Raw genomic sequence first — 17422 nt, forward strand, 5'->3', positions numbered from 1 at the left:
TTTTTTTATGAATGGCCAGTGCAAATTGAATAGATTGTTATTTGAAATAATCGCAAGCGTGCTGAAGCGCTGCGCACCATCTTCAGCGCAAGTAACAGAAATCACAGCCCAAACGAAATTCTATAAGCGAGCTTCCCTGCTGATTCAAATTGTGTGGAACGTTCTGTATGTACCAGGGCTGGGCAAAAGTATTTTGCAAATCTATCGTGATACCGATACAATATACTGAGGTGATAAGTATTCGAGATACAGATACAGTATACAAGCGGATTAATTGCGTCCAATACGATACTTGCAATATGTATCTTAAGCTACTTCGATACATTGGTTAATTCTTCGTTATAGCTGCACTGCAGAGGCCACTGCAAGTTATCAGGGGCTGAGTTCACAAAGCCATTGGTTCATAAGTGCTTTTCCATTGGCCAGCCGCCTTCTCTGATGATATACTTAACGTCATTACTGGCTGAATTTTTACCTTGCGAGCCACTCAAGCGTAAGAGATTTTTGTGATTACGGGCCGATGTGCTTATGGCGAATTTCTTATCTCCCGCCAACCAGGCATCCCTCTTTTCATATTTCCTCTACTGATACGTATATACAAAAGAATTCCAAGTTCTAACAACGATTCGCACCACAATTAATTCCGCAACAGTCTACGGGGCCGGTCGGACTAACGCCGGTTCATACGGACTAACGTACAAGTACGCTGCGCATCAGGAATTTTTTTCATGTCACCGTTGTCATCGGTACAATGCACTGCTTTGTAGTCTGTTTGTAATGCGGCTCAGTGTTTTATATTGGAACAGGTTCGCTTGTATAGTTTTATAAATGCGCCATATTAGGCTTCGGTGTGTAATATGTATATTCGCACGTGTTATAAGGAGATAACAATGTTTATACACAATACATCACGTTGCACAGATTTTGTTTCGAGGCGTCAGTAAACGGCAGTAAATATATCTTAGTTTATGATGGCATTTAACGATATAGGGACACTAGAAAGTTAAAAGAAGAAGCTTGGTGACATTTGTTATCACATACTTTCAAAGTGAATGGTCATATCATCATCATCGCTATCATTACAACAACATAATGGGTTAGCAGCAACGTTCAAAGCGTGTATTACTTTAAGTGAAGACTGAAGCTCAAGCTGGAGCTGTACACGTCGCTCGTGATGGTTGTGAAAAATGTGCACTTTAATTTGAATTTGTACCAGTCAGACGAAAAAAGTGTAGATCATGTAGCAGCAGGGGCAATGTTCAATATAAGATAGCGTTCCGATTATCATTAGCAGCGCTCAGCTTGTCGGTAGAAGCTTCCCGAAATTGTGCTAGGAAACGGGTGCAGGAGATTTTGACGATCCCCTGAATTTGGCAACAGATGAATCTGAGACCGGGAAAACAGCACAGTGGATATTGGGGTGATGGAGAGGAAGCCAGCTATGGAACTATATCGAACACCAAAGAATGAAATCGAAACAGAGAAGTTTTATGGTTCTTCAAAGCGCTGCAGAGCTGCTGTTCGAATCCATATGAGGGTATACGATTCTCTGAACGCGGTGCTCTAGGAAAAATAAATGCTCATGACGCCTACTCGTCTGTAGCGTTTGGAAATAGCGCAGAAACTGTTGAGTATGTTCTATTATAACGTCGAAGTACCCGCATAGAGGTGAATTAATATTTAGTCACTCTGTCGAATGCCTTGAGTTTTAAAGGAATACTAACGAGAAACACTAAATTAGTTTAGACTGATAAGGAATATTCTTTCAAAACTGTCTTCCCGCTAATTTGGCGGTAATATGTTGACTATTAGAATAGAAAAGGACGGTCAAAGTTCTATTATTTTGATATCACGCCGAAACCCCCGCGCCAGCATGTCAGTGTGACATCACGAATTTTAAGGTATCTTTTAGTATTTGCGCCGTTTCAGCTCGGTATATGCTCTTGGAACTTGCTAAGTCCAGTTCTTGGCTGCTTTAGACCACAACGCAGTCCGTCTTTGTCGATAAAAAATTAACTACGCCCGAGCAGACGAGCTCAAAGTTGATGACATCACCGCGAGCTGGTGCACGAACTTCACGGTAGCGTCACCACAGGTCTTTCGTTTTTGCCTCCTTACACCAAGCCTCTTCTCACAGTACTATAAGAGCAGCTTTTTCGGTGTTTAAAAAGGGTAACTTACTAATTCAGCTCACATACTTTTTTTTCTTTAATGTACCCTTAGATATAGTATAGAAGAAGAGCAAATGAACCTGCAGTGGAAAATAGTAAAAGACGACTGGAGTTAAGAGTTAGCACAATGACAGTAGAGCGACAGCAGGCTCCGCGTTCCATTGTACACCTTCTCACACTGCTCTCTAATTGTGACAGTCGCCAACTGTTCAGACTGCCGTTATCTAGGTGATTCACAATGGTGAACTATTAACCGAATTTAGTGCAGCAGTCGTGAAATAATACGGCAAATAGTGCCTTCTACCCCACGCCACTTCAAACAGTACGCCGACGTGGAGAGAGATGTGCGTCAGCGGCGGCCGGGCGATGTAGACGAGCAGAATAAGTCCCATAAAACAAGGCACAGTGAGTTTTGTTCCAACAGCGACAAAACCAAATTGGACGTACTCTCACCTTCCGCTCAGTCGGCTCTGTACCGGAGCCTGTGCAGCGTTCTGGCTTCCACTGCAGGCATCGGTGTTGTGCGCACGCACATTTTCTTTCGTGCTGAGCAGATGCGTGCATACCACGCCGTGGCGAACGTCAAGCTAAACTTATGCAATGCTTTCTTTGGACGCTGACCAAGTCCCCCGACGGTTTTCTTTTAATCCAACATCGTGCACCATCGAGGTGCGACACCTGCAACGCCGCTGGCACGTTCATCACGCCAGCGTTCTGCGACCCCTTCAGTGCAACGCTAAACCTTGCTATCGCTTTAGACGATTGGCCTTAGGGTAAAACTGACAGTTGTCAATTCTATTGCGGATCGTCTGTGCGGGTACTTAAAAGGGACTAGATCAGGCGGTCGTTATGTGCAATCAAAGTACTTGAAATCTGCAGCGATGCGCATTGATGTTCCGGATAATATGTTTCTGCGTTGTGTAATATACTGTGTGTAAAACTATCCAGGACAGCAATGCATTTAACGACACCGACGTCGGTAGTTCTTGAAACTGGTTCTAAGCAGAAAGTTTCTAGCAAAGTGGTATGCTATAAGCACCCGATCGACTTCCATTGTGTGGCTGGAACATTGTACCTAGCGAGTATAATGAGCAAGTTAATTATTAATACTAGTGCCGCACAGAATTCGATTTTCTCAATCGTATCATCATCATCATCATCATCATCATCATCATCATCATCATCATCATCATCATCATCATCATCATCATCATCATCATCATCCTGGTTACGCCCACTGCAGGGCAAAGGCCTCTCCCATACTTCTCCAACAACCTCGTCATGTACTAATTGTGGCCATGTCGTCCCTGCAAACTTCTTAATCTCATCAGCCCACCTAACTTTCTGCCGCCCCCTGCTACGCTTCCCTTCCCTTGGAATCCAGTCCCTAACCCTTAATGACCATCGGTTATCTTCCCTCCTCATTACATGTCCTGCCCATGTCCCCCCCATTTCTTTTTCTTGATTTCAACTAAGATGTCATTAACTCGCGTTTGTTCCCTCACCCAATCTGCTCTTTTCTTATCCCTTAACGTTACGCCCATCATTCTTCTTTCCATAGCTCGTTGCGTCGTCCTCAATTTAAGTAGAACCCTTTTCGTAAGCCTCCAGGTTTCTGCCCCGTAGGTGAGTACTGGTAAGACACAGCTATTATACACTTTTCTTTTGAGGGATAATGGCAACCTGCTGTTCATGATCTGAGAATGCCTGGAAAACGCAGCCTAGCCCATTCTTATTCTTCTGATTATTTCCGTCTCATGATCCGGATTCGCCGTCACTACCTGCCCTAAGTAGATGTATTCCCTTACCACTTCCAGTGCCTCGCTACCTATTCTTCTCAATCGTATAATGTCATTAGAAAAATTAGCGTAAAACTGTCGCCTCAGAATAAGTTTTAACTGCTGTAAGTGACTCTGGGTGCCTTGGTGGATTTTGCCATAGGTGTAACTTGTATCTAAAGAGACACCATACTTCGTACGATGTATCGAAAATACAAATACTGATACATGTTTTGCAGAATGTATCATGATACAGATACAAGATGCTTAAAGAGTATCTTAAGCGAGTATCTAAGATACATGTATCTTTGATACTTCCCAGCCCTGGTTATGTGCAGACCAGAGGAAAATTTATATATACGACCGGATCTGATAAGAGAGCTAAATTCTCGAGAAGCTTGCTGGCACAGCATGCAATTTGAAGGAGCACAGCATCGTTTGCACACGCAAGTGTGCACTACAATGTTCACTGTCATGCTGCACGGGGTATTGTTTGAAAAAACAACGGTCATTTTTTTGTCGTTTTTTTAAGCAGCACCATCGGCATACAGTATTTTGCTCCTGACGATACAGCACGCAACACGCATACAATACGCGATCATGCACAATACTGGGACGTGTAGTGCCTACCGTACGACACGATAGCCAGGTATCGCGCTTATTTATTAATTACCGTCAGGAGCAAAAGACGGCACGGGGAAGCAACGAAAAAAGCAAATCCAAGTATTATTTTTTTTTTCTGAGCCTCGTGTGCTACCGATTCGGTGCGCGTAAGTTACGCAGAAACTCTGGTTATTTAACGACTCCAGTGATACCCGGACTTTCGATACTGGCTGTACTTAAACATTACTTGAGTTTGTGAGTAGCGCACAATTTATTTCTTCTAGCTAAGAGGCAGCACACACAACTCACAAACAAGCGGATACGTGCACGCAGAGGGCTTCAATTTGTAATATATGTATAATTAAGGCGTGTAGCCTTCCCGTGTGCCTTTGTCTAAAATAAAATATTTCTGGGTAAGCAAGATCTTGTTCTTCTCTTGCATGCCCGCTTTGCGGATATCGAAGAAGAAAAAGATGCTTTGACTTAGGCAGCGTGAACTAACAAGGACCGAGGGAAAGAAAACGCATACACAGCGCAGGTATGTGTTTTCGGCAAAAAAGGTTCGGCTTCGTATTTTGATGACTCACTGTTTCGCTCCATTTAACGTTATTACTTAGGGTGGCTGCTCGTTCCGTATTGTTACATTACGGTATCTCTTACAAATTAGAAAACGCGAAACTGTGGATGCAGCAAGGAATAATTTACAGGTGGCAGCTGAGCGTGCTTCTTAGAATTCGATATGTACGAGCGGCTGCATGTGAATACAACACACTGAAAACATAATGGAGCGCTCTGAGGTGCAGTGAAATATTCGATTACTTTGTTGAAGCTGACCGGCTGCCACGCGCCAGTAAAGTTCACTGCATCAGAACGAGAGCGGCGTCGTAAAAAAAAAAAAGCGCTTCACGTACCCAGGTTCAGGCTCCAGAGGGTCCCCGTAGAGGTCCGACCGAAAGAAACTGAATGCCAGGGAAAATGATGCCAATCCATTGATCATCGCCAGCAGCTTCAAGAGGAAATTTATCCTCAGATACACCGACACAGCTGTCAGCGCTAGCATTGAGCATGGTAGCTGGTACTGTTCAAGATGGAAGAGAAAATAGGGCATCATTTCAATGAATGTATCGTCTGCAGTTGCTGGCAGTTATTTTAATAAAATGGTCTGCGTTTGTATTCTCTTTAAAAGTTCAGAAGCAAAGTGGAGGGCCACCCAGCCAATAACGCACGTGTCTAAAGAAGACAACAAGCGGCGAAACTGTATCAAAAACAGACAAAAAGTGGGACCATATACTGGGAACTGCGTAGAATGGGAATGTCCAAACTTCAAGGCTCGTTATTCTTCAAGGAAATTCTACACGGGCCAGCGTTTTTATTCTGACTACATTAAGTGAAGGTTTTTAACTTATACCGCTGCGGTGTTCTCGCTCGAATTTCGCAGCAAAACTGCATTTACAAAAAAAAAAAAAAAAGAATCCGCATCGTTCAGAAACACTTGTCCTCGCTTGCTTGTGTCGTCTGAGCAAAAAAAAAAAAAATGCCGTAAGCGCGAATGGCCTTCGGAGAAGTGAGCTGCTAAGGAAGGTGAACTGGTTTTATTTATTTGGGATGCTGCCCGTTCCAGTGAGACCAACGCAGGTGGGTATTGGGCAGTTTTACAAAGGAAACAAGCAGCTCATGCTGGATCGTAAAAAAAAGCTACTTGAAGCATTGCGAAAAATCACCGATGACAATGTGAAATACAATACTTTTGGTTAGTATAACACTACTCAATAACCAATATAGCATTACTAAAGTTTATATAAGAATATTGAATAAACGACCCATGTAAAATTACATAAGTGATACAGATAACAGCGCAGAAGTTTGGGGCTTGAAATGGAGAAAATTTATGCGCAGGAAACACAAGTATTACAGTGAAGATATGCGGGTGTGTTAAGTGGCGTCTTCTGTGTTTGATGTCTCTAGTAGATTGATGAAAGATGAAAGTGATGGAGAGGAAACTATCTCCAAGTTGAGATGATTCCATTCTTTGACCGCACGTGGGAACAGTGAAAACTTGAACGTGTCAAAGTGAGCACTCTCCTGGTTTAGTGTAAGTGTGTGTGTGTTTTTTTTTTTCGCGATAGATGTGATGTAGACAAAGTGACGTACTTAGCTCGGTCAATTTTAAAACTGTCGTGCATTCGTAGATGAATTTTAAGCGGGTTTTGCTGAGATGCCAGCAACTAAATGCCCGGACAAACTATGCCAATAACTATGCGAAGATGTTGAATACATTAAAAATTCCACTATGCTGCCAAATTCGAGCGAAAACAAATCAGCCACAACCGCAAACTATTTAATGCTGCAATATTAAAAAAAACTATGCACTATAGCTCCTAAAGAATTTGTCTGAAAGAAGATGGATAATAGGACCTAGAGTGAACGCGATAAACTACGAGGGCACCTAAGCAATTCCTATGATGTGCAAATGCGAGAGCATTACTCGTCGCTGTGTGTGCCGCTGAGCCATGTCGCTTAGTTTAGCGTTGCGGCGAAATGTTGCCGAGTTTAGTGCTGCTGCGCCATGTTTCGGACTGTAATGTCGCGGCCTATGAGGTCGCAACGACGCAACACGACAAACCGGCCATATTGAGATCTCTCAGCTCTCAGTTTTATTGGCGGAGTTCTGATTAAAGTAGCGTTTCCCGCGCATTGCGTTCAGTGTTCTTTCTCGATGACACCACTTTGCCGTGCGATGACGGTACTTTTCCGAGTGGCACCATGGTGCTGACACTACACTTCTTCATCGGTTTCGTAGGCGAACTCCACCTCATACCCTGGGGGGGATGTCGTAATCGTTGCCAGAGGGGTAATTGAGGCGCGTTGCATCTTATTCGTCGTCGTCGTCCACGGCCTCCGGCCACGGCCGTCTGCAGATCCCCGACAACGCGAAAGGCAGAGCGAGCGGCTGCAGCTCGCTCTGCCATCTGGTGAATCGCCCGTCAGGCAGAGCCCAACTCCGTGCGCAGGATCGAAGATATTCGTCGCAGTCGTCTGTTGCAACGATAGCGTCATGCAAGAGTGGCGCAAACCAATCATTTGAGAATACACTTGAAGGGCATGTGTGACTTTACAGGTTTTCAACTGGACTGGTGCCACCTCTTGATAAGTTGCCTTGTCGTTGCCACATCCTGAAGTTCAAAGCTAGTTGTAGTTTTTGTGCGGTGCTTGGTGTGCTCAACGCGATTTGTAGGTCCCCCCTAGGCCAAGAATACGAGATGTGTTGGCTAGTGCTTGCACGTTTCTCGCGTGTGGTACGATTCTTGCATATACACGACTCCACAAATACCATGTAACTACAACAAAAAAAGAACAGTGGCGCAGTTGTTAGCGCGCTCGGCTACAGAGCGGTGGCAGTGAGGCAGAGGATCGAATCCTCAACTTTCCATCTTTAGTTGAAGGTGGCGGAATTTGTGTGCCGTTTTTCTGTTACGGCTTTCTGATAATGCTCTCGCATTTATAGGTGCACATTCAAAAATATAGCAGGCTGTGACTCAGGGAACAAGTGCTTGAATAGAAGTTAGTAGAGCTAATTTTAGGACTAGTTCGCCGTATTTACTGTTCTTTAATCGTTCTTAACTTATAACGTGCTTCTAAAGGCGCTGAGACATTTCAAAGGTTCATTTCTTTCTTTTTTTTTTCTTTTCTTTTTTTTTTTTTTACTGGCATTAGAACACGCCGTGGAATGTGTGTTACCCTGAAAGCACTGACTTCCTTCACTGATAAACTCTGCAGCGACGTATGTGTTTGTGCTCCTATTTTGCTCGTGGTTTAGCAGCGCCAGGAAGGCCCCAAATTTCGTATCAGGACCCTGACTTAATATAAATGATTGCTGTCTAGCGTTTTTCAAACATTTGAAGTCATTTCTTCACCGATTACCAGAGACGACTCAATTTCCTGCATCTGCGGCCAGATTACAGGCGACCATCAATATGCCAGTCTGAAGAAGAACAGTTCGCACAGTTCGCATTCACTTTACTGCAGCATGAAGCTACACAGAAAATTCCATACAGGTTACACAGAAAGTTATTTCGCAAATAGAAGGCTCTGGCAATCTGCAGCGGCTGAGCATTCTTTTTGTAGAACCCATATGAATTTATTTTGTAGCTTCGTGCCAATTTCGGATGCATGCAAATTTTGTCATTAAACTTTCCTGCACATTTCGTACTTTTGAAGATATCTTGTTTATTACCGCCGTTGTTTTAGCTACCTGCGCGGTAAGAAAATGAGAATTCGTCGGCACATATCGTACAGGTTGAGAGGGCGAGAGAAACGAAGAGGCAGCAGTTCGAAATATTCAGTGCTTTTAGATGCATAGTCTATCAATGCTTTTTTGTACGTTGATTGTACTCCACACCTCGACAGCGTTAAAAAAGGTCCGCTTGTCAGCTCTTTCCTTGATGCCAGACGAACAGCTAACGTTAAAGAAAAAAAAATCAGCACAGGTCGATCATTGCTAGATGGGAGATAAACACGATACGGTTGGCCTTAATGACAGTGAAAACAAACGCTTCATGCTCTTTCAGTCTTAATATTGGAAAATAAGCTACTTACACGGACGAGTCCACAGTCGTAAGGGACTTCCTCAATTAGTGCAGTTGTGAAGTTTCCGTTGCTGTCGTTATTAGCCAAAATGATGCGTTCTCCGTCTGTGCTTCCACAAGTAATCTGAAAAAGAGACGACTACTATATATACGTACACGAGCTGCACGCACATTCTACGAACGGGCTTTTATGTCGCCAGGAAATATCGGAAGGCATATTAATTATATACAATGTCTTCGAGCAGAAACAGAAAAAATTGGCGAAGCCCCCCCCAAAAAAGCACGATAGATGTCTTGCAGAAATCGCTAATTTCTATAAAACTCGCTCATAATAAACAATTTCTAAATAATTTGAAACAGACTCCACAAGAGACAAAATATTTCTTAAGCCTGGGCCCGAATCTCGGGTAGGTAGGCTTCTTCTCGTCCACGCGAACTATCGCCTACTTTATGCACAGCTCGCAGGCGTTCTTAGTAGTACCATATTGCTCCTTCGCCTCTGCTTCGAATGCACCCCAGACGCAGGATTCGAGTGGGTTTTCAGGCGAGGGTCCATGGCGAACCGAATTAGCGAGGCCAGTCGTAGTGTGCGTTCTTTATGAAGGCAGCTTTCGCTCTTCTGGCCTGAGCCGACTCATGCTCGAACACATATTGCGGACTCGCTAGCTTACCATTTCACCATTCGCCAGCATGGTGGCTTAACTGACAATATATTCACTGTCCCTTTACCTCCGCTGACACTAACTTGACGTTTTTGAGTTTAGTTTTTCTTTTCAATTTTCAGTATTTAGCACTGTCTTTATTATTTCCTTCGTGGTTCAGAACCAGATAGTGGCTTCATGAATGAGCTTTCTGAATGTTTATTATCAGAACGTTGAACTTGTTTTCACTGTTGCGCATCCCTCTTTCTATGTCACCATCATTCTTCATCACACCTTTATGTCCCTGTTCCCTCTTCCCCTGTGCAGAGTAGCAGGCTAGAGCGTGTTAGCTCAGGCCGACCTCTCTGCTTTCATTCAGATAAATTCTCTCTCTCTCTCTCTCTCTCTCTCTCTCTCTCTCTCTCGTGGTTCAGTCGTTTTTTCCGGTTTACCGACTCATATATTTCTCATACTTCTTAGCATGTCAGTTTGGTGCATGCTTTTAAGCCCAGTCATGCTAAAACTCTTGAACAACATTCTGCAGAAAAGAGTATCGACGCCCCTTTCATCAGCGGAGTGTCGAACAAAACTGAGTCTGTTCATTAATGACTCTTTCGTTGTTGAAAGCAGTAGGAGCGCAAGTGCTACATGACAGATTATTACAGCCGTATTGCTCGCTTAGCAAAATTAATAATGTTCCAATTTTATCTCACAGACCCTGTATAAGTCCGATTTTCTAAAAATCAAAGGCAAGCAGCAGAATTGAACAGCACTGAAAGTAGACGGCGAAGCAAGGACGCTTTACAGAATTGTTTCGGAAGTGGTGGACATTCTTTGTTTGTTTTTGGTTAGGCGTCCGGGAACATTAATTTATGACAACATGACAAGACCACGCTCTGAAATTTACGCCAAATACCACTGTATTGCATGCGACTATTCCGATCACCAATTCTAAGTCATCGTTGATCTCAAGCGTGATTAGTGGTGCTGCGACCGGCTGATTACTCTACATTAGGCTATTAATTCACTTACTGATGTGATTGACTTTTTGACTTCTAACTCTCCTGCTATTGAATAACAATAAAACATAAATATTGCTTGTTTATTTGACTCTGCTGAGTGAGAATGGTGTTCACCGTAAAAAACTGTTACCGTAAGTAACCACAGGCTCTACATTCCAGTTTTTATTCGTTCATTTTATACACTGAAATATCAGGAGAGATACACAACTCTCTCCGCAGGTGACGTGATGCAAGACGCTGAGAGCAGTAAATGTGCTGTTCTGTCTTGTTCTTTCGTAAGCGCAGGTGTTTTATGTTTTCCTTTTCTTGCCTTTCGCGTATAACAAAGTTATTGTCTTCCACTTTTGCTGCCTTTTTAATATTTGCCTAGATGCGCAACATACGTACCATGTTTATGAACGTCGCTGACATAATGAAGAGGATTGTGGTAATGAAGAACAGGATGCGAAGCAGCAGACTCCCCGCAAGTCCAGGAATGCACGGGGGGTGATGGATAGCTGTAGGGTGCGCTGAAGTCTCGCCGTCCATGCTCTTACAAGTGATGAAAGAGAAAAAAATATACAGAAAAAAAAGAAAGAAAAGATTTATTGCTTTTTCGCTAGAAAGATACAAGATACCCTGTAACATTTAGAAACCATAGGAGCATTGCTCACGCGTATAATGGTGTATGTCTTTTCGTGCAAAGTTTTGTTCACGATAAAGTTTTCAGAGCGAAGCTTTGTTTGCCTAGCCCACCATGCTTTCACGCCCTTCGGTCGGGCAGTCAGGTAGTATATATATATATATATATATATATATATATATATATATATATATATATATATATATATATATATATATATATATACGAAGATCAAAGGCAATGTTCCAGTAACCGTATCCTGTTCCGACCATGATGCAGCGGTTTCGTGGAGCTCGAAGAGGCGGACCCCGTCTTCTACGGGCCCGTCATCCACAGATCCAGTGTACTTGGGCCAAAGGCTTTTGATGATGGGGTCATGACGCTGGTGGGCATGATGATGGGCTGGTGTTCACGGCGTGGTGTTGAGTACTTTTATGATGATGTGAAGCCGATGAGGTGGCTGCCAGGTCTTTATCTTGGCAACTTGTGTGACGCGAGTAGAATGTTGCGCACGCAGACAAACATGGTTGATGTATATGTTTGTGATCTACTGGCACGGCAAAGATGGTCACCCGAACACTGCCTTTAATCTTCGTCTTCCTCTACTTTCAGACACAGTCCATCTGTACCACACACACATGTGCCCATATTATATATATATATATATATATATATATATATATATATATATATATATATATATATATATATATATATATATATGAGAGCCGTCAAGGTCGCCTGCTTTGTGCGAATCTCAGCGCGGTAGTGACACGGCGGTGCGACTGAACATTCTGAATAGCCACCCGGGAACGCGAGTTTTCGGACGACAAGAGACAGGCAGACGCGACGAGCGTATCATACGACACTCGGGGCCTCTCGGTAAGCGCTGAAAAAGTTTTCGCTTTTTTATTTTTACGCGCAAGTGTTAAGCGCTGTTCAAGTTCAGCGAAAGTATATCGTGTACCTAGGCGCGCTCAAGACCGCGTGCATGCGTAAGATAAGGGAAACAAGAGGCTAGGGCAACCGAGAATTGACACTATGTCGTGCATCACGATATCTTTACGAAAAGTGCTTTGCAAATACACTATCGACATACCTTGCACATGCTTTCTAGCGACAACACTAGGAAAATAACGCTGACTAATTCCGAACATCAGCACTTGCCGCGATTCCCTCTTTGTAAGCCCAGAATACATAGAAGCTAGCTGATACAGATCTTGGAAACGTATTCGGGGAACCTAATACTCGAACAGATGTTGGCACTACACACTCGATAACACTACAAATGTAGAACTTATGTTCAATAAGTTCTTCACAGCAACTTACGAGGCGCACTGCCAGAACGGGCTCTCTTTGAGGATGCGAAATTTCCGCACAGAAGGTACAGAGAAAATTGACGGGAAGGTTTTTTTTTTGTTTACAGTATTCACACAAACGATAAGGAAAAGCAAGCAGCAACAACACCTAGATGTAAAGTTAACACACATATTTTCAGAACGTCATAACGATCGTATATGCATCCATCCCTTTCGTCTACATCTGCAATTATTCTTTCTTGCTTACTTTCATTTGTATTCCTTAGAATTGTATTGCGACCGCGGCGGTAGCAGAGCCGTCAATTTCTTACAAGCGCGAAATGATCAAACCATGTCTGACTGATTGAAGAAGGCACCACTGTAGGTTAAATGAGGCATACAACTTCCGTCTCCCTAGCGCTTAGGCTCGCTGCGTTTCCAATATATATATATATATATATATATATATATATATATGTATTCATGTTCAGCAACACTGGGGACGAATTACAACTGATTGAGGACCTTAACAGAGAGAGTGTAACAGTGGGGTTGAAGATTAATATGCAGAAGACAAAGATACCCGGGCAAGGGAACAAGAGACAAGAGTTTAGGATCGCCAGTCAACTTCTAGAGTCTGTGAAGGAGTCAGTTTACGTAGCTCAATTACTCACAGGGAACCCTGATGATGAGAAGGAAATTTACAGAAGAATAAAAATGGGTTGGTGTGCATACGGCAGACATCGCCAGATCCTGACTGGAAGCTTATCATTATCATTGAAAAGAAAGGCGTACAATCAGTGCAATTTACCGTTGCTAACTTATGGGGCAAAAACTTGGAGACTGACAAAGCAGCTCGAGAACAAGTTAAGGACCGCGCAAAGAGCGATGGAACGAACAATGTTAGGCATAACGTTAAGAGACAGGAAGAAAGCGGTGTGGATCAGAGAGCAAACGGGGATAGCCGATATTCTAACTGACATAAAGCGAAAAAAAATGGAGCCGGGCCGGTCATGTAATGCGTAGGTTAGATAACCGGTGGACCATTAGGGTTACAGAATGTGTGCCAACAGAAGGGAAGCGCAGTCGAGGACGGCAGATGACTAGGCGGGACGATGAAATTAGGAAATTCTCGGGCGCTAGTTGGAATCGATTGGCGCAGCACAGGGGTAATTGGAGATTGCAGGGAGAGGCCTTCGTCACATAAAATAGGCTGCTGTATATATATATATATATATATATATATATATATATATATATATATATATATATATATATATATATATATATATATATATATATATATATATAGCACACTGCCTTCTTAATGGAATAACGTACCCTATTGAACGGCGTATTCGAGTTTCCTAATTTAGGCTACCTCATTCTTAGGCAACTGGGTATGTGCACTGGTTGTTCCAGCTTTTATAGCATGGAAGTTTGTTCTTTCTCATTTAGGCGAATGAGGCGCCCGAACCAAATAAACAGTCCATTCATAAGCGAAATGTAACTGTTTTGTTTCTGGTGTTATCCTTAGTGACCGTGCGGGCTCGATAATGTTGGAGGTTTTTCGTTTAGCAATGCCGTAGAATCTCGTTAAATATACAGCCTGCCTATATAGTGCATGGAAGTTCCAGTCCAAATTTTAACCCTGGAGTCCCACAGACTTCGGTGTCCTTTCTTTTCTGATATGGCAAATGCGTCTACAGTTAATGAAAACGAATATATACAATTATTTACTGTATAGAGGGAGAGGGAGAGAGAGGAAAGGGGAAAGGCAGGGAGGTTAACCAGAGAAAAAGATCCGGTTTGCTACACTACGCTGGGGAGAGAGGGGAAGGGGAGGTAAACTGGTAAGAAAGTAGAGATAAGGAAAGAAAGGAGCATAGACACACAATCACAATCGGTCACTGTCACCGCATACAGTCATCGCACAGCACACTGACACTTGCAGCACTATCAACATCTGTTCAGGCTACAGCCGCTTGTCCAATTCTGTCGCCCTCGAAAACCGCAACAGTGCCCTCGTCGCCCTCTGCTGCGATGGTTTGTGATGGCGGCATTTTAAAATAAGTTCCTCTGTGAGAGGTCTTCGGCCAAAGCGCGCTATCGCCATTGTGAGTGATTGTCTCTGTAAATTAAAGCGAGGGCAGTCAGAAAGAAGGTGTTGAAAAGTCTCCTCGTTACCACAGTCCTCACACGAGGCGTCGTCGGCCAATCCAATTCGGTAAGCAAAAGACCTGGTGAAAGCCACCCCTAGCCATAATCGACAAAGCAGGGTAGCATCGCGACGGCAGAGTCCAGCTGGAATGCAAATGCGTAGAGAAGGGTCTAGGTTGTGCAGCCGGTTGTTGTGAAAACTTCCTGCGTTCCACAAGGAGAACGTGATATCACGGCTGAGCATTCGAAGTTTTCTAGCGGCATCTGTCCTTGATAACGGTATCGGCTCCTCTTCGTCCCCTTGAAGAGCCGACCGAGCAGCGTTATCAGCGTGTTCGTTCCCTATGACTCCGCAATGACTTGGAACCCACTCAAATGTCACCTGGTGTCCTTTTTCAGTTAAGGTATGGATTACTTCTCTAATCTCAAATACCAGTTGTTCGTGTGGTCCGCGCCGCAGGGCCGATATCAAAGATTGCAGTGCTGCCTTCGAGTCACTGAATATTGACCATCTTCGAAGTTGCTCTTGGATGACGAGACGAAGTGCAGCGCGAAGAGCTGCAAGTTCCGCAGCCATCGGTGTTGTTGGGTGACATGTCTTGAAACTGATGGTGGTGGCTTTCGCTGGGAAGACCACGGCTCCAGAGGAACACTGGAGAGTTGCCGATCTATCAGTATAAATATGTACGCGTTCGGCGTACCTCTCGTGCAAAAGGAGCAGAGTTAGTTGTTTAAGAGCAGGTGATGACAGCTCAGATTTTTTCCTGATTCCTGATACGGTGAGGTGCACTGCGGGTCGAGCCAAACACCATGGAGCAATAGATAACTTAATCGCGGGGGTGAAGCCTGATGGAAGGCAGGTGTAATACTCCGAAATCGTAGTACAAAATGATGCCTGCGGCCTTTCTGACGGTAGTGCTGCCAGATGGTGGGAACAGGCACGGGAAACGTGCCTAATGTACGCTCTCAACACTTCTACCGCAATGTGTGTTTGTATAGATTGATCCCGGGCAGTCGCAATAGTCGCTGCTGTCGATGTGCATTTTGGCAAACCAAGACAAACCCTGAGAGCCCGAGCTTGAATAGCCTGTAGAGCACGAAGATTTGTGTGGCAGGTGTTGGTCAGTACGGGCAAACTGTATCTCAAGAAGCCCAGAAAAAGAGCCCTGTACAATTCCAACATTGCATGCACTGACATTCCCCAAGTCTTTCCTCCCAGAAACTTGAAAAGTTGGGAGATTGCTGTCAGACGCTGTTTCAAGTAGGTCAGGTGCGGGCTCCATGAGAGATCTCTATCAATGATTATGCCAAGAAATTTGTGAGTCTTCTCATAAGAAATTATCTGGCCATTTATTGAGATGGCGTAGGGTGTCATTGGTTTGCGAGTGAACGCCATCAGTGCAGATTTGTCTGACGAGATTTCAAGACCTTGGTTGCGGAGGTATATAGCTGTTAGAGTAGCAGCTTTTTGAAGTCTTGCACGTATCTGAGGACGTGTGACACCTGAGGTCCATATACATATGTCGTCGGCGTACATTGATATCTTGATCGCTGCTGGCAGATGATCAACGAGACCAATGAGTGTGAGGTTGAATAGGGTAGGGCTTAGTACACCGCCTTGAGGAACACCTCGGTACGTGTAGTGTCGTGCGGTCTTACCATCACCGGTACAGACAAAGAACGATCACATAAAGAGGTAATGAGAAATCCATTGGAAAACTCGACCACCTAGGCCAACCATCTCAAGAGCATCGAGGATAGCCTCGTGAGATACGTTATCGTATGCCCCCTTGACATCCAAGAACAAAGCTGCAGATAATCTTTTGCGTGACTTCTGAAGCTGGACGTACGTAGCGAGATCAACAACACTGTCTACTGCAGAGCGATCTCGACGAAAACCAGCCATGCAATTCGGTAACATGTTGTAGTATTCCAGGTACCACTCCAAGCGGGCAAGGATAATCTTTCCATTATTTTTCCCACACAGCTGGCCAGCGCTATTGGGTGGTATGAGGTGAGTTCAAGTGGGGACTTGCCTTGCTTCAGGAGAGGGACCAAGCGGCTTATCTTCCATTCTTCGGGAACCATGCCATCCTGCCAAGATAAGTTGTAGAGATGTAACAGTTCTCTCCGTGCGCCATCACCCAGGTTGTTCAAGGCGCGGTAGGATATTCCATCTGGTCCCGCGGATGAAGAACGCCTGCGTAGAGCAAGAGCCGCTTCTAGTTCCTCCATTATGAAAGGAAGATCCATGCGGCCGTCACGTGAAACAGGGATGCGACTGGGGGTTCGAAAGCCTGGACCGGTTGCTTGGCGAGCGATCCTTGCACAAAAGTCTTCTGCAACATCAGCCTTTAGCCGCCCCTGGAAGAGCGCCAGCGCTTTGAATGGGAAGCGTTGTTCAGGGAAGGAACGTAGACCACGTGTGGTTCTCCAGATGTGGGAAAGTGGCTTTCGGGGGTCTAGTGACTGGCAAAACCTTGTCCAACGTCGAGATGCCAATCTATCCATGCGACGTTGAAGTTTCTTTTGTAGTCGTCT

At 44.2% G+C, this 17422-nt stretch overlaps 1 protein-coding gene across 2 annotated transcripts in view; it reads right to left on the minus strand.

Annotated features, from left to right (window-relative positions):
- Positions 1-17422, minus strand: part of Ac76E (adenylate cyclase type 2 Ac76E) — a 944861-nt gene that overhangs the window by 14177 nt on the left and 913262 nt on the right. For both annotated transcript variants that reach the window (XM_075703570.1, XM_075703577.1), the window contains exons 14-16: positions 11189-11332; positions 9149-9262; positions 5464-5630 (exon numbers count right to left, since the gene is read on the minus strand). In XM_075703570.1, coding sequence (XP_075559685.1) covers positions 5464-5630; positions 9149-9262; positions 11189-11332 — 425 coding nt within the window. The remainder of the gene's footprint in view (positions 1-5463; positions 5631-9148; positions 9263-11188; positions 11333-17422) is intronic.

This window comes from Dermacentor variabilis, chromosome 1, assembly GCF_050947875.1.
Source record: "Dermacentor variabilis isolate Ectoservices chromosome 1, ASM5094787v1, whole genome shotgun sequence".
Classification (NCBI taxonomy): domain Eukaryota; kingdom Metazoa; phylum Arthropoda; class Arachnida; order Ixodida; family Ixodidae; genus Dermacentor; species Dermacentor variabilis.